General features: G+C 46.6%; 1 protein-coding gene, 1 long non-coding RNA gene and 1 other non-coding gene across 3 annotated transcripts in view; 1 reads left to right on the top strand and 2 right to left on the bottom strand.

The window, feature by feature from the left end:
- The window catches only part of LOC139060112 (uncharacterized), a 141,646-nt gene that overhangs the window by 80,392 nt on the left and 38,834 nt on the right, over positions 1-22,420 (top strand). The window lies entirely within an intron of this gene.
- On the bottom strand, positions 8,365-8,437 carry TRNAS-CGA (transfer RNA serine (anticodon CGA)). The gene has a single exon. It is a non-coding gene; the product is annotated as a tRNA-Ser (tRNA).
- Positions 12,663-22,420, bottom strand: part of LOC135921280 (17-beta-hydroxysteroid dehydrogenase 13-like) — a 128,704-nt gene continuing 118,946 nt past the window's right edge. Inside the window, exons 4-6 of the mRNA XM_065455604.2 lie at positions 20,979-21,116; positions 18,696-18,821; positions 12,663-17,475 (exon numbers count right to left, since the gene is read on the bottom strand). Of these exons, the coding sequence (XP_065311676.1) occupies positions 17,403-17,475; positions 18,696-18,821; positions 20,979-21,116 (337 nt within the window). The 3' untranslated portion in view covers positions 12,663-17,402. The remainder of the gene's footprint in view (positions 17,476-18,695; positions 18,822-20,978; positions 21,117-22,420) is intronic.

Here is a 22,420-nt window from a genome sequence, read left to right as displayed (position 1 = left end):
CGCTGTGCCATATCATGTCGCGAGCACAAATAATTCCTCTATCTCTATTTCTCGATTTCTATTAATCTGCTAGTCACCCCCGGAGCTATATTCCTCTGCGATAGCACACTGCCTGTACATGCCTCGTACCTTCGGCAGTGCAGCAAGGCACCTGCGTGACGAAGTACAGCAGTGGTTCCACGCTACCTGTGGGAGCTCTCACCTGTACATAAGGCCGCTGCAGTACAACCGAGTACGTCCGGAGTGCGTGCATATTTTGCAGCATCATGGCCTCCTATATACACTTTCTAAGTGTATATAGGAGGCTGTGGCATGTGATTCGTGCAGATTGATGAGCGCTATTCGCCTACGTGAACACTGATCGGCGCCGGCTCCCGCGTCTCTCGCGCTGGAACGGCGCCCGTACCCCACCTCCCCTCTCACGCGATATATGAGCTCGACCAGCTCGGCTCACGTCCTCATAACACCACCTCTTTGTTATGCTCCAACGCAAGACTGGAACAAAATAGTTTTGGCGCATAATTTCAAGTGAGAATTACTAACCGCCGGGAAGGACATCAGTACTGGAAGCGGGGCGGTCCTTCGAAGGCCGTGAGCACAAACATAAAGGCGTCGACTGCGATGACTCCGGGTTCGATCATGCGGGCACCTGGATCTTGATTGGCTTGGCAGCAAACGTCCCTGTGAAGTGATGATGATGACCTTAAAGACAGCGGCGCATACAATAAAGCCGATGCATACGCAACTGTATAACCGGGGGGATTTGTATGAATGTTTTGTCTTTGAAAATAATAAATATAAACTTAGAACGAAGAGAAAAGCGCCGGAACAGAAAAGACAAAAGAAAGAATTGAAGAGGCTAAGTTGGTGGGGAATTTCAAAGGAGGTTTTCTAATGCGTCACATGTTGAATTCATCTCGCGTGTCCCAGCACGCATGCTTTTGGAAGTAGGAGTCTGTAGGACAGGAGTGCTGCGAGAGTGGGCCAGGCTGTTTCGGTGGGATTTACAAAGTAGCTCTCCTCAGGGAAGAAGAACGACGACAGTTCAGTAAAGAAATAATCAATTGCTTCTATTTTATGAAGAGCAATCGTCGGAACATTTCGCTCTGCTGATAGCTGCCTTCGTGCCTTCCCCCGCCCGTCTTGCCTGTCTCGCCATCTCGCCTAGGGAGCTAACGCGAGTTGCAGTGCGGCACCACTAGATGGTGCAGCTTCTACGTAGATTGTAGGGAGTACAAAGGCGTCTACGCTCCCTAGCAGAGTGTGATCCAGTTCTTTCGATTGACCGCTTGGGCTGTCGCGCTCGGTGCCATCGGTTGGTGAATGTTTCCGCCTTGCCATGATTCTGTGGCTGGTTTCAAAAACACATAGCGCTTTCAAGGTAGACCCAAAGGACCTCTGTTTCTAGCGCAAACGTTCAGCCTGCCTTTCTTGTCCTACCTGCTAGCCCGCTTGTCTTTGTCAATGTGTGTATGGCCCCGAGTCCATCCCGAGTAGACGAGAAAGTTGAAGAGCGCCAGCAGCACCGCGCAACTTCGAAACGACGCCGTGTGGCCAAAATCGTGGCCGCTTCCGCAGCGCGCGCGCCGTGAAATCTCCGAGGCCACGCTTGATTTGTCGTGACAGATTTGTTACCTCGAGTGACCGCCGCACTTGCCCCGTTCTCCTGGATTCGCCATGGCTTCTGTTGATATATGAATCAAGCCTCTTACTTAGAAAATAAAGTTCGGGATCGTCGCGTGCCTCGCATAACTATAATGCCACAGTGCGCGAACTTGCATGTTCCACAGTGCATGTGAATGCCGCCAGGCGAATAATCCCAAGGTATACGTCGTAATGGGTAATCGTTTTAGTTGTCGTATACAGCGTCGCTATCCAACCACCTTCACAGCGTGGATTGAAGACCGTATTTTTTTATATTTTCTTTTCTTGTTGCGACAGTATCTATGCAGACGCTCGCGAGGCGTCTTTTCGCCGTCGCCGTCATCGCTGCGGTGATGTCACGGTAGATGCGCGGTTCGCGCGTGGAAGAAGGTCTGCAGTAGCGCGACATGCGCGCAGTGCTATTGGCTGCAAAACAACGAAGCCGAGTGGACGCGCCGTCAGGTTCCGCTAAATCGCCTTTGCAGGTGCGACTGCTTGCGTGACGCGTGCGTCTGAGCGCGCGCCGCTGCCGCTCCAACGTTGGAGAAGCGGCAGACGCTCCGCCCCTACGCCTGTCAGGCTATGACGCGTCTGTCAGACATCCTCCGCCTTCCGACTCGAGGCGCCACCCATATGGTACTCTCCCCAACGACCGCAAAGCAGGCGCGAACGCTAGCCGACGGGGGATGGTAGGAAAGGGCTATAGGAGAGGGCGGTGAGCGGTCGAATCGGCCGCATTCGACATCCTCCCTCTTTCTCTATCATCTTTCACTGTCCACTTGCCCTCCCCTGAAGACGCTTCGCCGTGCTTCCTCACGGGTTGCACAATCAAGCGTCATTCCTTCCTTTGGATAACTGTCATTATCATCATTGAAAAATATAGAGGCGCTGGTGCTAACAAACGCGAGCGTTCTTGCTGTGTGCATACGGTGGTCTGAGCCATAGGATTTCCTACAATTATTATTGTATGAAACTATGAAACTATATGGCCTGAGCGGACCGACAGTAAAGTTCGTGGTGCAAACGCTTACGGTTTTCCTTTGGTCTCATCTCGTGCCCCACCGAGCTGCGACGCTTGCAACGCCTCTGGCGGCATGCCTGGTCACGCCTAATAGCTGCCAGAGGGCCATGACGTTGCATGAATCACACTGATCTATAGAAGACCGTGGCGCTTAATTCGCTGTATATGCTGCGCAGCAGGTCTAAGCGGCCTCCCGTGCTGCGTCGCGCCAATATGTCGCCTCTTGTTGTTAGATCCATAGGTTCAGTTCTACACTAATCTTGCTTTCGCTTTCAATGCTTCGTCCTACGGGGGAAACGGCCCATTTTATTTCATTGCAAAAGAGATAAAAATAAAGCGCTTGCGGTGTCGTCTTCTCGTCTCGTGTACCTGTCTACGTTTTGCGCTGTTAACACCAGGACGAAAAGCAACAAGCCCAAGCTGCTGTTCTAGCCAAATGGAGCGGTAACCTGACGAGATCTGCGAATGTGGAAAAGTAGAGATTTTATTCTCCTCGCGTTCGGTTTCGCCTTCTTTAAAACACGCGGTCTCGCGCGGCACGGGCGTGGGCGGTAAAGTGTTTGTTATATATGGCCGTGAGGACGCGTGCTTGTTGTAAGCCGCAGCACTTACCCTGTATGAGGAATTCGCCAAGCAGCAGGAGATCTCTAACTGATCGTTTCAGGTATACGGACACTTGAGACGCGTTCGCGTCGTCTGAGCTGCCTTCGTCGTGCTGTCAGGGTATAGAAGGCGCACGCGCGGCCCTTGCGTGGAGGGGCAGAAAGCTTCCAGAAACGCGCATTGCGTTTGTCCGCAAAAAAAAAAAAAAAGGGAAGACTAAGTAGACGCTCCAGCACTCTCCGCTCAATTGGATTTGCAGAGTGGACATGAAGCATTGCGCGCACGAACACTAGCGTTCCTGCATTCCAGCTACGTGCACATACCGCACCGTGTTGCACAAGATGGTCCCCTCGTGTGTGTTTGTTTGTGTGTGTGTGTGGGGGGGGGCGGTGGAGAATTGGTTGCCGAATAGAGAGCAAAATTCAATAGAGGCTCACTTAAGTGATTCTATAGAAGAAATGCCTTCCTCGTTCATCGCCTTGTGTTTGCAAAGGGTCTGCTATAACGCACGAGGGAGCTTCACGTCTTCATCTCGCATTCCTAAGGCATTTGCCGGAAGTCTGGTGGAATCGTAGAGTTTCTTACTATATTACTTAGAGGGAAATCTGGCGCTGCTGCGCTGTGGTATGCATGGAAATGCCGGCATATTTTAACTTCGGATTGGCATCGTTCTCGGAGAGCCACGACACCTTGAAGACGCGCCTGGCAAGCACCGTTACGTCTGTGGCAATGATTCATTGTCTACTAAAACAGCACGTAAAAGGCTGTTCTAGCTTTATTATTACACAAAAACGTGTTTGTTTATTCATGAGAACTTGTTATTTATATGTAGAATTATATGAAGCGCAAAAAGTATCAGCGGGCCGCTAAAGTTGGAGGACAGACGACAAGATTCGCGCTCGCTTTGGAGCAGTTTGTCGTCTGTTGCTTTTCTTCGCTTGGTTATGCATTGCAGGTGAGTAAACTTCATGCGAAGATGCAATATGGGTGAATGAAAACCTTTTATGAAGATTTTGCTTAAAGAAACCGTTATGATATTCACACCAACTTAGAGTCTAATCTCTAAACAGACGCTATATTTCTATATTTTGCAAAAGCGTTCGGCAAGGTACCACAACAACGTCTATTGCTAAAACTTACTCTTGCGAAAATTAGTTCTGACATTTTGCGATGGATCGAAGCGTTCTTAACAAAGTGATCTCAGTTCGTTAGAGTTAACAACCGCGCATCAAACCCTTTACAAGTGACTTGCGGTGTACCGCAAGGATCTTTTCTTGGGCGCCTACCGTTCTTAATGTATATTAATGACTTACCCCTTCACATGTCTTGCAAACTTCATTTGTTCGCAGACGACTGCGTCATTTGTCGAACAATTACCAGTACATCTAATCAAGACTTACTTCAGGAGGACATTAACTGTTTACAGCTATAGTGCGACTGTTCGTTAATGAAACTTAATCCGAAGAAGCGCAACTTGATGGTATTTTCTCGTCGGCGCGATCCATTTCCTTACAAACCGCCGTGGTTGCTTAGTGGCTATGGCGTTGGGCTGCTGAGTACGAGGTCGCGGAATCCAATCCCGACTACGGCGGCCGCATTTCGTTGGGGGCGAAATGCGAAAACACCCGTGTACTTAGATTTAGGAGCACGTTAAAGAACCCCAGGTCGTCGAAATTTCCGGAGTCCTCCACTACGGCGTGCCTCATAATCAGAAAGTGGTTTTCGCACGTAAGACTCCATAATTTAATTTTTAAATGTAATTTCCTTACAAATACACAATCAATAACATTCCCGTGTGTGCTTCGCAGTCTTACGATTACTTGGGTGTGACTATGTCTGACGACTTATCCTGTCGAACGCATGGCACTGAGGTCATTTGATCTGCTAACGAATCACTGGGTTTTCTCGAGCGTCATCTAAAACGCGCCCACAAACCGGTTAAACTACTGGACTACCAGTCGATAGTCCCACCGAAACTGGAATATGCATCCGCCATATGGAATCCGCGCCACACATACCTCGCAAATGCACTCGAAGCCGTTAAAAACCGCGCCGCAAGGTTCATTCATTCTAATTATTCATATGACGTGAGCATATCTTAAAAGAAGAATTGGATTTACTTCCTCTTTGTACCCGACGGTGCATTGCAACCTTTTCACTTTTCCACAAATTTTATCGCACCTCGCGTAATCAACTACCAGATATCCTCCCCGTAACCCGAACATTTACACTTACACGGTACACTTTTTAAGTGGGCCGCCCTCGCATGCGCACTGTTAGCTTTCTCGCCGCATTCTTTTGCCATGCCGCTGCAGATTGGAACAACCTGCCCCACCAACTCATCGCCATTATTTGCCCTTGTACGTTTACGGAGAGTTCCACTGCATACTTTTTACAATGAACCTAACACGTTAGCGCACTTATCTGCTCGTGCAATTTTAGTTTGTATTATTTGGCTCTATATATTTGTACTGACGAATTTAACACTATAGCTGATCATGTAGTCTTTTCTCCCTTTCTTTCTGTTCTTGTTTCCATGTTCAAGTATGTATTATGCAAAGCATGTAATGATGTATTTCCACCCCTTATGTAGTTACTACTATCAAAAGGCCTTTAAGGTAATGAAGTGAAATGAAGTGAAATTTGTGTAGCCACGTCCACATTTTAGGCGAAGCCTCTTACAACACAAGCCAACACAAGCATCGCAGACACATATATATACCGTGATTCCCCTGACGGCGTAGAGCCTCTTAGGAAACTCCCATGGACGGTGGCGCCAGATTTCCCTCTAGCTGTTACAGTGAGAAACTGTATGCGTGGCATATCTTGGTGACACTTTAACACCAGCTTTGGCGGAAAAATTGATGGTCTCGATTGCTAGACTAAACCCAGCTGTAACTACATTGCAGCCCAACCACGTTAATTGCAGTGATGGCACAGAAGGTATAGAAACTGCCAAGACCAGACCTAAATCGACGAAAACTTCAGCGGCAAAATACGCTACCACCAGTTCGTGCAATTTATGGTGCTCCCGGAGCACACTGCGAACGCTTTTCATTGTGTTGGATGCGTCTTGGCTACATTAGCTTATTGTATGAGGCATCAGGATCGAAATCAGATTTTATCACCAAATACATTCGAACTGGCAAGATAAGATTTCCTAATTGTTTTTTTCACATTGACTTCTATTTGCTTCCATTGTTACAGGCAAACCCTGAAACGAGTTGGAAAATTTTTAGGGTCATATAAAGAGAATATAGAACCCAGAAATATGTACTTGCCTGCCGGCTTAAGAACGAGAAAGTTGGATACTCACGGTCAAGCTCTTCGGGAGAAAGATGCCACCAGATGCCTCACAAACGAATGAACGCGTCAAATGCTTGATTATTTTTTCCAATATCACTCTTTCTTTGCTATCAGGTCGTGAGTAGGCGTGTTTGTTCAATATTAATGTGTGGGTCTGCACACTTTCGTAGGTCGCATTTAGGTGCACGTTGCCTATTAATTAATGACCATACTCCACAAAGACTGTAAATTGCAGCCGGTTGGTAGAGGCAAGCGTTGTTGTGTAGATTGTTTTGTTTATGGAAAGGAAGGTTCGGCGTTTACTACACATATCGCTATGTGCAGTATGCGGAGATGTAGTTCAGGTGGGCATGGGGCCCGGACTATTGCCTGTATAAACACATTGTTGTTGTTTCTTTTTTTTTTCTTTTTGCGCCGACAGTCACTGCGTCGTCGTCGTCGTCGTCTAGGCACATTACCGACGTCCAGTATAGTTTGACTGTCTCCTAAAAAAAAAAAAGACATGCCACGCACACAATTTGAACACTGTGGAAGCACATCTTTGAACGGCTACGCTGATAAAGTCTGCTTTTGCGCGCTGTTCTGGCGTTCTACCTGGCCTAGCACCTAATTATGGGCACTATGGCTTCACATAAAGGCCCTCGTCCGTACCAGCAACTTCGGCATCACGCAAGCGCGCGGACGTAGAACACGGCACACACGCAGCAGTAAGACAGAGGAGATGACGTGGCAACTTTGGTCGCACTTCTTCAAAGGTGTACCTGCCACGTTTAGTTAACCCTAAATGTAATATATTTGTTGCGCATTAAGATCGCTGTATCTTATTCTTAGTTGCATATTTTTTACGCCGAATGAATGTGTCTCTCTCTGGTAATATTTTCTTTTATTGCGATAGCAATTATATGGACACTCCGAGCGCATTTCTTCACCGTGAAATCCCGTATAAAGTCCAAAGACTATAAATGTGTCGGCCCGCGCTGTACACTGTATGTGCGAGTAAAAGCATGCGAGGATGTGCCGGCGACCGCTGCTCAATCTCGCGCACGCACTGGAGGAAAGTGGGGAGGAAGCGCGCCGTCTTCCGTCGCGCGCTAGGCTTCAGGCCTGGGAGGAGAAGGTGGCGCGTTCTACTCCGGACCGCTGTACATTGAAAACCATTTGCGACAGGGAAAGAGTACGCCGCGCGCTGTGTTTTCGCGGCTTAGTTCGCGTCGATGCGAGACGCAGCGTGAAGGTGTGTTCGCTCGCTGCTCCTGCCGCGCTTTCTCACTCCAGTGTTTTGACGGCGAGTTTACGCGGTCATCGAGAGAGATGTGTTCATGTTTGCTTGTCCGCGCGTTACACCATGCTTGTTAATTTAGTGAGAATACCAATGTTTACAGGGTTATAAGTCCCATAAACCTACTATTTTTACTTCGTATAGCTGTCCACTAATTTGCTATCGCAATCGATGCTAAGCTTTTAGGGCGAAATTGCGAATTTTTTTCAGTGCTCCAATGATGTATGTATACAGTGTGAACTAGGGTGTTTTCGGCATTCTAATTCGAGACCGTGTGTAAGTCTCAAAAACTTTCAAAGCACGACAGTTTATTGCCTTTTCGCAATATAACACGCTAACTTTCATAAACGAGAAGAAAGGGGGTTAACCGAGGGGCCCCATTTATTTAGTCATATCGTAAGAAGCCAACAAACACTGACACCAAGGGCAACATAGGGGAAATTACTTGTGCTTCATAAATGAAATAAAGAAACGATAAATTAATGGAAACTAAAGTGGATGAAAAACAACTTGCCGCAGGTGGGAACCGAACCCACAACCTTCGCATTTCGCGTGCGATGCTCTACCAATTGAGCTACCGCGGCGCCGTTTTCATGAGCTGCCGCGACGCTAACTTTCATGACACTTGGTGAACGGGTGGAAAGTATACTTGCCTGCATCGGCATCCTATGGTGCCGCTTCCAGCACAAGTCATCCTTAGGCTCTTGTTCAGCAAAGAAAGTAAGTTCCAAGAGAAAAAGCCCACTAGTCTTTGTAGGAGGACCTATAATGAAGCAGCAAATGTTTTAACCTTACGTAATCAAGACCCATTATCACAAGAAAGTCTGTACACTAGTTTTGTACGCTAGTTCGTACTATTCTTAAGAGCAGTTGTCAGGCATATCGTAATTTTGTACAGCTCTCCAAATTTTTTCAATAATGTCGCGGGATCGAGATAGCCCAGCATCGATGCTCGCACAGGAAGAGGCTCTGCGCCCCCGCATACCGCTGCTTTTGCAGATGTGCATTGTGACAAAGCGCTGACTGTGGTGTCGGTCGATGCTCTCGCGAGATTGTTAAAAACTTATACATATTATTAGCAAAATGACCTGTCAAAGGCAAATAGCCCTTACCTAACGAAATACTTTGTGATTTCGGCCCCAGGTAATTCTCTTTACTGCATCCGAACTACAAACATTGACATGGCTAGAGTCCATCAGAACTCCGATACTGGCGCGCGAGCTTTGCAAAGCATTTGTTGAAGTTTGCGAACTGTCAAAGCAGCTCACCGTATATTGCCTAAATATGTTGAACTTTTTATGTTTTGAACTTTTCATATAAAGGGAGAGCGGCTCCCACATTGGTATCATGTATGATAAAACAACCGCAGAGATGTATGCGCTTTTTTACGCTAGGCATACGCTATATCACTTCAAGGAACTTTATCGGAGTCCTTCTTCGAGAAGTACATGGCTCTTCTTGGCAATGCATGCTAAAATTTGTTTCCCTATGTGACCTCTTCACGTTATTGTTCACACATGCACAAACGTTGCAGAAAAGTAGTGACCAGGTAACTTTGTGAGAATGACAATAAAATGCCTAATTAGTGACAATAATTTTTACTTGCATGCACCGTCGCGTTTGTGCTGCAGGATTCCGGCGAACATGTCACTGGTGACTAAGGCTACTGACTGGTGATGAGGTTACAATGGGTTACAAAAGGTGATGATGAGGTGACTGGTGACTAAGGTTACAAAGAATCGACGTAGTGCACATACCTTGATCTGGTATATTTATTGGGTTGTCTCTCCTTGCTGACAAATAGAGAGGCATGAAGGATTTCATCGGCATGCATCAATCGTTTCTCCTTCAACTTGCTTTGAGACTGACTGTCGTTCGCGCTCCTAGTTAGGCAAGTCTCAGGTTCGCGAAGGTATCAGTAATCACATCCTGGACTGGCGACGATATGGCCCCCTACTGAGCAGTTTGTAAATGTCTAGAAACGACCATGAAACACTTAAAATGTTGACCATACTGTGACGAGTTTAAGTGCAAACATCTGATCTCATTACCTGAAAAAGGAATGGGACACGAATGATGCTAAAAGAGGGGAAGCGTAAGTGCGCGCCTGCTAGATTCGCGAAATATTTGCTGAATCGGAGCAAATATCCCAATGCCGCCATATCAATCTAAAGTAGCATGGAAACAGCATCGCGTACCTGGACGTAATTTCACAGGTTATCAGCGTTGTCATTTTATGTAGCAAAGATTGTGATAAAACAGTATGTATACGTAGGCACAGATGCATATGTCCTGATTTTTAATGCGCAAGTACTCTTTGGCGAGAGGCCCAGCAAAATGTCTGTCACGTGGAAAGCGTAATTAATGCCTTGTATCTGCACAAAAATGCGTAATTTGCGAAGTTACGACATCTACTCTTTATGATGGAGTAAATGTACATGATTGGTAGCTTTATAAACGATAGGAAACAATTAAAAAGAAAAAAAAATGATCAGGGAGAAATCTTTCTCGTCAGGCCACCTCCACACACCGCCACATTACGGCTGTGTGTGCAGAGAAGCCTGCTGTGGGGCTGCTAAGTATAAAAATGAGAAAAACTAATTGTTTAATAATAGCTGAATAGTTTAATAACAGTAATAATTAATGATTGGTGGCGTTAAAAAACAAACTGGTGACTTCGCCGTCGCCGCATCAACGTCATAAGAAAAAATTAAAAAGAGAAAATAAAATAAGAAGAAAGCTGTCATGAAACCGGTTGTCGCGGTGTTCCGACTCAGTTGAAATGATCGTTTTGAAGGGGTCATGCAGCTTCGTGGCAACTCATCTCCACACTGTTCAGCACACGGATTTCATGGCTTTGGTATCGGACAAGAGATGGGTAGACAGGCATAAGCTAGAAAAAGCACGTAAGCAAAAGCGAAGTAACAGCCGAGTCAAAGAATGCTTACTTATTAGTAGAGAATGCTCAGTGCAGACGACGACAAATTAACAGCGTTTTTTCTTGACAAACCTGGCAAGTAATTGCCGAAAACTTCATACGTATAAATAATGTCTAAAACATGCTGGCTCTAACACTTGCGTAGTCTGCAATTGGTTGTGTCCAAATCCAAATCTTACTGGGTGGCACCCTCTGGATTTAACATGCGGGTATATGCTTTTGCTGGTTGAATGCGCCACACGCGATTGCAGGAGCCAGAAACACGTCATACACGTCGGGTTTTCGACACCAGCTATAAGGCAGAGCATGGCCTTCGAGGATTCGCTTCAAACATAATTGCTCGGGGTTGCATCTGAGAGGTGAAGAAAACGAATTCGCATTTTTTTTTTTTTACAAACATGGCAAGTAACAACGCCACGTGTTACAATGAACGATCCAGGCTATGAAATGTGATCTTCCTTTGCGAGAACAATGCTGCGGTAAGCGCAAAATCCGTTTTTGTGCGACTGTATGCGTTCCATAATGGCTGGGCTAAGTTTCGCCGCAATACAGATATGTATTGTTGTGAGATCGCTTATCCCGCGAAGATAAAAATAATACCAGCCAACCGAGGCCTCAGGACCTGAGATTATAATGAAGCCGATGGCGCAGCATCTCAGGTTCGGTCCGCCAATTAGGGGTGCCATAGGGTGTTCGCGTACAGTGTATGGACTGTGCGCGCTTCTTTTTTTCAACAATACACCGTGCACGCTTCACCACATTGTACAACGGTGATGTAGCGAAGCAATAGAAGCCCCTTGCAGCGACGTTTCCTTTGTTACGCTCTTGCTGTTGTTACCTATCGAACATTTCCTCGGGTACACAGCCCCTCGACGCGCCACCACTTTTTCTACGGCATGCTTAAGGCAGTGAAAGAATCGTAGAATGCTTGCCGAAGGTGCCGCAGTATGCACACTAGCAGCTCGCAACCAACCACCGTGAGATAAGCCAGACACAGGAAAAAAAAACTAACATTTCGCCCGAGGCCTTTCACATTCTCATTGTATGCAGCTACTCGGCGCACCCTCTCGCCAAAAGACGCCACCAGGCGAAAGCGCGGCGCTGCATGTTTCCGAAAGGGTCCATTGAAAACTTCACTTACCTGATTGAAAGCAAGCAAGTTCTATTTTATCGCTCAAATCCATGACAAATTCTGATAATTTCAGATTTTTCTTAGTTTTGGATATCCAGTGAGACGTTGTTCGAAATGCGCTACAAGAAATTCCAACGACAAATAAGATCGTCTGAGCAAGCAGGCGTATCTTAAGTAGCGCAAGTGTCAATTAAAGATGCATTGCGATGCCATAAATACTAGCAAATGAAATCTAAGACATGCACTTCTTTGTGGTCTCGCTTTCGCTTCCGCCAACAGGAAGTTGCAGTGTGCCGAAATTAGTTTTTTTTAATAAGTTTAATCGTAACGTTTATGGTGTCATCAGAGGAAGGTTCTGCAGGTCGATGTTCGCATTCTTTTCGTGAAATGTTAGCTTTAGCAGAGCAGAACACTATCATCTGCCAGAATATGTTGGGTATATGTACTGTGAATTCTCCGAAAGCCCGTAAAAGAAAGTCCGCGGAAAATTTCGCTGAGATCTGCTGAATCCTCTGAAGCACATCATTTTGCTGCCAAGCGAGCCTAAGATCAGGCTGAGACAGCGCAAAATTTGTACATATGAAAACACTACCGATAACGCCAGCGATAATAATTTTACGAACCTTATCTGGCTCCAGTGAGGTCTGTGCTCAGGAAAAGCGAAGGTTCATCGAAGAGCAGGCAGCCCGATGTTGCGAGGCGGTCTGCCCGAAAGTAAACTTTGCGAACCAAGAGGCGCTTCATTTGTTGTTCTTTTTATTCGATACAACTTCAACAACTCAATCTGAAAGTGCTGTCCACCTCCGTAACAAGATACTTCGTTGTGTGCGTAAGGTAACAGCGTTTGGGAGAACATAAAAAGAAAGAATGCATAGACAATTCGTCATCATCAAATAGTATAGATGCACGCTAAACAGCAACGTAGCACTGTGCAGAAATAAATGTGTTGACTACAACAGCAAAAGGCAAAAGTGATTTCGGAAATGCATGCCACTCCGATAAACTCATACATGAAATAAAGCGAAGCTGTGAAAGGAAGTTCTGACGTCCCACGGGATTTTTGGGGGGTCTGGTTTGCCACTGCTCGTAATCGACTTGGCTTTTGCCAACACTTCACTATTGCATATTCTTCTATATAAGTTAGCCTTTTTCAAACACTTCACTAATACCGAGCTTAGCACTTCTGTACTCTGCTATATGCGACGCAATTTCCTGTATGTAGCGCCGGCATCGGGTTGCGCTTTCCGATGACTTGCTAGGGCTGCGTTGCTGACTCATACAGTGATCGTACATTACAGACGCCAGCGTATGGCTGAGCGCTCTCATTTGAGACCTCGGGGTGCCATTTAGGACTTAGCGCCTGTTTAACGAAATGACCTGTATAAAGAAGAAATAATTTCTTTTTTCACCGCACAGCTCACGAAAAAAAATTTTTTTCATGAGCTGTGCGGTGCGCTACCCCTTTACAAACAAGTGTCCTGTATAACGAACTAACGAATGATATCGGAGGACCCAAGCAGTTCGTTGCAGAAGGCGTTCGACTGCGTCGGCCATATTTCAAGATTATTTAACGTGGCGGCATTTTGAGCCAATAAGAGAGCCCGTAGCAGTCCTTTGGGCCAATCAGAGCTGACGATATGGCGGAATTCGCCGACGTTCGGAGCAGCACCCCCGGCCATACGGTCGCTTCGCGGTCTCCGGCGCAGGCTGTTCACAGGCTGACATTTCACGCCGGCCACGTCTCCGCCAGCTTTCATCGCGTCTGCGTGGTAGTCGTTGTGGAACTCCCTTTAACCGCTTCGCTGTAGAATGGTCGCTACGACCACTCCATTTGCTTACAAGAGAGGACAATCTAAATCGAGAAACAAAGCAAAATTGCATACTAAAAAGTAAACAAGGGTGTAAATCGGTCTCTAACTCGTACCATTACGACCTTTTTGGGTATAAGGATGTGAGTTATAGACAGATTTACACACTTCTTCACTTTTAAGGGTGTAAATCATCTTACAGTGAAGTCGCTCAACGAAAGAGAGCCCTGTTTGTCCCACCGTTCATTACCGGCGCGAAAACCCACGCTACAACTAATTCGCGAATAACTTGCTGCAAGCGCACATCGGCTTGCATGGTTAGCTGTGCTCTCCGAGGCCTCCCAGGACCTTTCTTCGCTTCACTTAGCACCCAAACAGAAAGGCTTGTTCGAGTTAAGCTTAAAACGAAGCTTTAGCACCAAATCAAGCTAGACACATCGACAGACCAGGCTACGTTTTGTGCATACTTTGATAGCCACGACTGTACCGCGCGGAGCGCATACAAGCGGCTCCTCCTTTCAACAATTAATTCCGCACAAGGGCGTCAAAATATACAGGTGAAAACACTGAAGCCTACGGTTCAATGCTCAGTTAGTACCACGAGTAAGGTCCTGCAAAAGGGTTAAGATTTTAACGCTAGTGGCGCTGGTGTTTGCCCCTTACGAGAACACCCCCTCCCCCCCCCCCCCCCTTCCCAAAGCGAGAAACCTTTTTCTCAGGCGTAGCCAAGTAGCTCACATATTAATTTACAAAAGCGCATTGCGATTCACATATAGTAACACTCCGTGCGCGAAATGCTGAGAGCAAAAACGAGGATATTTGAATGCACTCAAACATAGACATCGAAATTTGCGGTGCCTATGTGACCATTGATTTATATTATATTTCGTGGAGTATAAAGAATTAAAAGAAATCTATCCTAATACGGTTTATGACTGCATGTTGCAATGAGAACGCAGAGCACAAACAGCACCGATTTCGGCAGTTCTGAGTTTTTTTTTTCTCGCTCGTTACTACACGTGCCCGCACATTTTTCGCATATGAGACGAGCTCTTTATGAAACGAATGTGTTTGATATGTAGACGCTTCAATTATAAACACGATAACCTGTTATGACGAGTCACGAAATAAACCCTGGGAATGTACAAACTGGGTATGTTCAGCCACACGAAACAAGTTTGTTTGGGCTGTCACATCGGCGGCGTCAGCGAGGTTTTCTTTTTTTTTTAAATCCTGTCCAAACAAGGTTACTGGATTTGCGTGTAAACATCGCTTACGACGTGCACGCGAAGTTACTGTCTGAGCGAGGAGGTATCAGTCACGTTTGAAGAGGAAACTGCTATTGAGTGCCGATGCTGACAGCAAGCAATCATTCTCAGATGAAATGCTTAAGTTGCCCATAAGCATGACACAACATGATTGTTACAAGGGTTTGATGGTCACAGAAGATTAAAAAAAAGAAAAAGAAAAACGCAATTTCACGGGAACATATGCCGTAATACCAGAATGCAGCCGGACCCTGTCTAACATTTATACTCGTTCGGTCTTGACTACGTCAAATGCGCTTGGTACAAATTGACACGGGGTCGCTCATAAATGTCCTTGGTATTGCTGTAAATTGTGGTTTGAAGCATTTTTCACTTGACATGACAATCAGAGAAACCACGCTCTTTTTGACTATTCAAGGAAAGAAAAAAAGCAGGATATAGTTGTCCGTGACGAGGCCTTAATACGCCAGTGGAATTAGGCGTTCGTCGCAGGACCTGAATTAAGCGCAGATGAGCCACCACAACATCGAAACGTCAATAAGAAGCGCACATGTCTAAGATTTTCTTAAAAGAAAAAAATTCCCGCCATAATGCTTTGCACTGTACCGCAGGCACATTTCTTCATACATCTTACGCTGCAAAGTCAACCACCATTGATCCTAAAGGTATTGCCGCAACGCGAGGCATAAAAATGCATAAACAGATTAAAGCATTTTGCCACCTCCCATCAGAGAGACAAGGCGAGACGCTTTTGAGACTCTACAGCGAGCTGCACCTTGCATAGTAATTGGATAGCAATTTGGTTGACAATTGCACCCAAAGGGACAGAAAAAAAAAGTCTAAAAACACGGAAACGAGACCCTAACCACTTCGCACAGCCTCACACGTTGAGACCGAGTTACTTTTCTAATGAACGTGTCTTCTCTTGCATACAAAGCCGCGCTGTAAACTATCAAATAAGATTGTGAAGTTGCCGTTTTCCGAAAAGTATTAGCCGTGTGTTTGGCATTTACTACGCTCTCCTTCAGCGCCTCCCTACCCTCTCCCAACTTTTTTTTTCTACTTGGACTCATCACTGCGTCATCTTGACTCGGGCGATGCTTCGCAGTTGGCGCAACACTTCTTTGTCGTCGTTGGTGAAGATATCTCAAACTGATTCCGCAACTATAAGCCGCCGAAGAAAGTGGAAAAACGCGAGAGCGGCTGAGTTGAGTGCTTCCCGTCGTGTTATCTTATAAAAACAGAATTCGTAGTATTAAACTGGTTATAGTTATCTTTGTCTAGATTTTTTAATAGCTATGCCCATGGAAGAACGCTTCTGACGCGTCCCTGTCCGGTAGAGCATTCACGATGCGTCCTCGGGGTTTTGTGCGGTGAATGCCGAAGGCTACTCGAGGTCCTAGCTGTGCTAGAGAAAACGCAGGATTCTCTCGAGGTCAGAGATTGCACAACTTGCAGACACTAGTGAACGTGAGCGTAAGATGACTGCGCACCCCAATTATCGCCTCCGTAGTTATTGGAAACCGTTATATGGCAGATGATGACCTTGATGCGTGAGGGACAGCTATACGTGGTGAGGTACAGTGATGCAGTAGTCGTTTATTGGTCGCTTTGGCTTGACGAGTACTAAAGAACTGAAAGTTATGTTATAATCAATACGTGCAAACTAGATCAATAACAAAAAAATATTCTCGAAATGTCAAGTACGCTCTTCTAGAGGTTTTAAGCCCGGCAAGCTCGTCGCTAACTCTACAACGAAAAGATCCGACAGGCCATCGTCTGCGTCGCATGCTTTCTTCAATCTACTTACCCTGTTACACAAGCTTTAAACGCAAACCGGCTCGCAATTCGCGAGCGAGAAATCACAATGCTTCCCTCATTTTAACGCCTTACACATAGATGAACTACGTTTTCGTCTTAACTTTAAAGGTGCATTTCCATTCTTCTATATAAACACGACGAGTACATCCATACACTTCTTTTTTTCACGCCATTTTCTTTCATCCGGGCACCACGCGACAAGCACACAAACATTTTTGACGTGTCCTGGATCAATGCGCGCAGCGCCGAAGAGATTTCGCAGCAGGCATGGCCAAGCCACAGTCACACGCACACATCGAGAAGACGGCCGAATAGTACCTCCTATATATATCGGCATCACGCGATACAGAAAAAAAAACCAGAGGGCGTGAGTCCCCCCTTCCCCCCTCCCCCCAAAGTCCTTTCTAGCACACACATCGGCATCTTTGCCGACGCCTTCTCATTCGTCAGTTCGGCGAACGTCGCTAGTTGTCGGTCTTGGTTCGTCTGCGGCGGAGGACCACCGGAGACGAGCGAACGGATAGATGTGCATGTCTGATGATGCCGGCTGCGCCTAGTGGGAAGCTTAGGTGGGCGCCGCCATCACGCACTCGGCTTCTGGATGGAGCACGCGAGGAACCGCTGGATCATCTTCTGTGCGTCTTCCGGCAGAGGTCTGCGCGCAGCAGGAGACGGAGGAAAGATCAGATCAACCGCTACACACGTCACGAGACACGTTTTCCCGAAGAAACAATGCGATCTCTCAAAGATACTTTAAAAGGACCGTCTGCTGTGACAGTTGGTCTTGAAATCTAGGTGAGGTAGCTTAGCGCAGAGTGGTGGACGGGCACAAACAACTCCGTTTACCGGAATAGCTTGTACGCTATTCCGGTAAACGGGAGCGGTTTGGGCGGATTACCGGGATGGTCGGGGCGTAAACGTGAGCGGGGAAGCCGCCTGGTGTTGTAGAGCTCAACCAGACAAACGCAGAGCTAAAACTGCAGTAACTCACCATATCCTGCTTCGCCACTCGTGCAAATTTTTGGCAGCGGCGTAATTGTGAACACGATTACGCCACTGTCGAAAATTTACGCCAGTAGCTAAGCAGAATATAGTAATTAGCTCTGTGCTTGTGTGGTTGAGCTTTGCGCCACCAGCTGGCGCCACCAATCTGGCCGCTCACCTTGACGCCTCCGCTAAACCGGAAAACCGCCCGCGCTTGCCCGAATACCGGACACGCTAAAAGTCTCGTCAGGACTTCGGGCGGATAGCGGCGCGCGGACCGCTCGCTGCAAGTGACACGGCGAAAAGCGCTGCCACCGCAGCCGTTACTGTCACCGCTCGTCACTTAGGGCGAGACTGCCATGTTTCTTCTCGGTACGCTTCGTTTTGGAAACGTTGCGGCAAAATAATGCGACATTTGGAAAGACGAGAGTATAGAACGAGAAGAAGAAGAATGCGAACCGAGGGCCCCCGATTTTGGCTTATCATGGCCATGTGAAGCCAAGAAAAGGCTTCTTTGTTTTAACTGTCGGTTGGTTTTTATATGGTTATGATTAACTAGCGTACACAGCATCACGCGTTACTGGTGTGCTCTTTAGCACGACTGCAAATGTTTTCAGTCTGCCTCACCCCCTTCCCCCTATTTCTCTTATGTTAGGAACGATTCGCAGAAGCAAAAGAGACATGCATTCTCACGTTTGATTACGCTGCCGCTGCGAATATTTCATGGTGACGGGGAAAAATACGTCTCTTTATGTGGCTTTAGACTATTACTTTTTTTTCACTGGACTGACTGATACGGCTTGGATATAGTACTATACATCGGTCACCGTTGAGTCAACGCTGAGGGGTTGCGGTGGGGAGAGTCAAAACGGATATATAAATGTTTCTTACTTGAGACACTTGTACATGATCTCCACTATGCGGGGCACGACGATTAGTGACTCGTCGCGCTGGATGGCATCCACCACCTTGCAGGCGACTTCTCGGGTGTCCATGATGGGCGTCAGCAGCGGGAATCTGCGAGCAGGAATCAGAATAGGGGCCCACTGTGTACGCTTGCAAAAAAGCAGGAAAAGAAAACAAGCGCAATACCTACATACGCGACAAACGGTGCTGTAAAGCTTATCTGTAAAAAAAAAAAATACCGTTCACCTAAAGAACCAAAATACACATTTTTCTTCTACAGGTAGGTATATTCCTAAAGGTAACTGATATTCGCAGAGCATGAACTGATTGCGACTGAACTAATTGTGCACGAACTGTGTTTTAATTTCGGGCCCAAAACTAATTTAGGACTATTACGTCGTTCGTTACCGGCTACAAAACGATTACACGTAGCGCTTTAATGTGATTACGCGTAACAAATGAACTGATCCTTTTTTTGTATGTTTGTTCGCGTTTCAATTTATGCTCGTGTATTCCTGCATACTGCGTCGACGGCACTGCCGCAGTCACGGGCGACTGCAGCTCCCGCAAGATATGAGCCATATGCCTGCAGGTTGCCTTTAGCAATGGACGTACATACGCATTTTAATGGTCTAATATTCTTGATTGGTCAGTTGAATAGATAGATAGATAGATAGATAGATAGATAGATAGATAGATAGATAGATAGATAGATAGATAGATAGATAGACAGACAGACAGACAGACAGACAGACAGACAGACAGACAGACAGACAGACAGACAGACAGACAGACAGACAGACAGACAGAACAGACAGACAGACAGACAGACAGACAGACAGACAGACAGACAGACAGACAGACAGACAGACAGACAGACAGACAGACAGACAGACAGACAGACAGACAGACAGACAGATTGATAGATTGATAGATTGATAGATTGATAGATTGTGTGCGACATTCCGAAGCGTCACAGTGGCTATGAGAAATACCGCAATCGAGAGCTCCGAATTAATTAATGCTGACCATCTGGGGTTTAACGTGCATCCACTGCTTGACAGACGAGTATTTTTGCGCACCACCCAACCGGATTACGGCGCCTTTGGAAAATCGTACGTGGTATTCAATTGCGCATCAAAAGAAACATTATGTATACTGAACCAAAAAGAAAGTTAGCAGAAGGACAATAGCGTTTCTGCGATGACACCTGCAGCGCATAGTGGGCGTTGCACGTTGGAGGAACTCGTTGATCACGATCTCAAACGGTGGTTGCCAGCCTCCAGCTCTTGCTCCTAGATGGCGCCGCATGACAAGATATGGAAAACATTGTTTGTCGCGAATGCCTGACAACACGCACTTGAATCAGAAAACACGTTACCAGGGCATAGGCTGTACCTACTTATTTTGGTAAGTGACGAATTCGCGACAACCGGCGTTACAGGGTCAAAGAGGCGGCCGCCGCCACCGCCAGCAATTTTCAAGACGTGACGTCGCTCTCAGTATCAGAACGGCATAATCACTTACCCACCGCGTCAGGTTCTCTAACAGACTCACTTTGCACAGCTGCGACATGCAATTGGTGCGGCGTTATGGAGAAGTAGTACATGTAATTGGTACGGCGTTATAGATAAGTAACACATGCGGTGTTTCAATGTTTCTGACATTTAATAGCTTTCGGCACTAAGTATGGACACTGTTCCGATAGAACCAAACTTGCGCGAGCCAAGGAAATTCATCAAAAATCAAGCGTGTCTCGGCAGGGCTACGGATGGCAGGATCGCCGAACTACGTCAGTCATTAGACCGGCCAGCCGCTCATAACGTGCGAATCAGACAGTGATCGGCGGTAGGGAGAACGCAGTCATCACGACCATTGGCACCGAAGAAGGGAGCCGGCATGTTGACTAACACTATTTCATATAGAATATGTAAAGGCCACGGACGTTTACTTAGACAAATAAGGTACGTAAACGTAGCATGCGTAAGCCGCAAACACTCGAAGACGTACGGAGCACGCAGACTGACGGATTCACAACGCAGACCATAAAAACGTTATGCTGTTCGCATGTAGCACAATATCGTACATGCCGGTAATCCGAATTATCAGGCTGCGTTGTGAAGGCTGCGGAAATTTTCAGCTTTTTTTTTTCTCAGATCCCGCGGTCCGTAAGCTTTTGAAGCCAGCTGCACGTAAGGTCCTTACGCTATTCTACAGTGCTTATCGTCACAACGTGCACATTTACACGCGTGTATATCGTGCACGTACCTGGCGCCTACGTTGGGGAAGAGGCCGGTGTTGATGAAGACGGGGCACACGGTGGTGAGCTTGATGAACTCGAAGCCGGTATGGAAGAGTTCCTCCTCCAGAGCATACATGAAGCCCAGGGCCGCAAATTTGGAAGCACTGCGCGAGATATAGCAACAGTCGAGAAGGGCTCTTATGAGCTGTTAACTACAAATAGTACAGTGCCTGCCATTCCCAACGTCCAGGGAACGGAGGTAAAAGCCTGTGTGCAACGTAGGAGTGCATGCACATACCCCGAGAATACTTCTTTTTTAACCATCAAGTTCAACCGTATAGACACACGCAAACTGTTTTGCAGGATAAATTGAGCCTGACAACATTCTTTACACTAGTTGCTTCGATACAGAGACGGAGAAAATTCCCTTATCTAGTTATTTTTTGTTTTCGTTTTTCGCACGGTATTTCTAAATAAAGAAGGTGGGAGCGTGAGGGAGGCGTATAAGTTAATAAAAATGCATGCAGCAAAACGACTTCACCAACAGTTCGCGGTGTAAAGCGGCGCAATCAGAAATAACGGCACACTTTAGTGAAACAATTCCGCGAACACGGTGATTCATTCACGGTGATTCACGGTGAACACGGTGTAGAAGTGTCACGCGCTTGCACGTTTCTATCTCGTATGCTCACCCACTGAAGGCACTCTTTCCCTTCTCATTCCCCGCCATTTGCGTTAGCGCTCGTCACGCCCTTTTCAAAAGAAAAAAAAAAGAGGGGGGGAGAGCTGAGAGGAATGGACACAACGGACAGGAGGAACACAAACCAAGTCACTCCGCGTACTAGCCACACTATAGCCTTTCAAAAGCGCAGCTTCAAGAAAACTTCGCCACACTATTGCCTTTCAAAAGCGCAACTTCAAGAAAACTTCGCCACACTATAGCCTTTCAAAAGCACAGCTTCAAGGAAACTTCGCCACACTATAGCCTTTCAAAAGCCGACTTCAAGGAAACTTCGCCACACTATAGCTTTTCAAAAGCGCGACTTCAAGGAAACTTCGCCACACTATAGCTTTTCAAAAGCGCGACTTCAAGGAAACTTCGCCACACTATAGCCTTTCAAAAGCGCAGCTTCAAGAAAACTTCGCCACACTATAGCCTTTCAAAAGCGCAGCTTCAAGAAAACTTCGCCACACTATAGCCTTTCAAAAGCGCGACTTCAAGGCAACCTCGCCACACTATAACCTTTCAAAAGCGCGACTTCAAGGAAACTTCGCCACACTATAGCCTTTCAAAAGCGCAGCTTCAAGGAAACTTCGCCACACTATAGCCTTTCAAAAGCGCAGCTTCAAGAAAACTTCGCCACACTATAGCCTTTCAAAAGCGCGACTTCAAGGCAACCTCGCCACACTATAGCCTTTCAAAAGCGCGACTTCAAGGCAACCTCGCCACACTATAACCTTTCAAAAG

The sequence above is a fragment of the Dermacentor albipictus genome, chromosome 5, assembly GCF_038994185.2.
Source record: "Dermacentor albipictus isolate Rhodes 1998 colony chromosome 5, USDA_Dalb.pri_finalv2, whole genome shotgun sequence".
Lineage (NCBI taxonomy): Eukaryota > Metazoa > Arthropoda > Arachnida > Ixodida > Ixodidae > Dermacentor > Dermacentor albipictus.
Note: the sequence above shows the minus strand (reverse complement) of the source record. Positions and strands in the feature narration are given on the sequence as shown.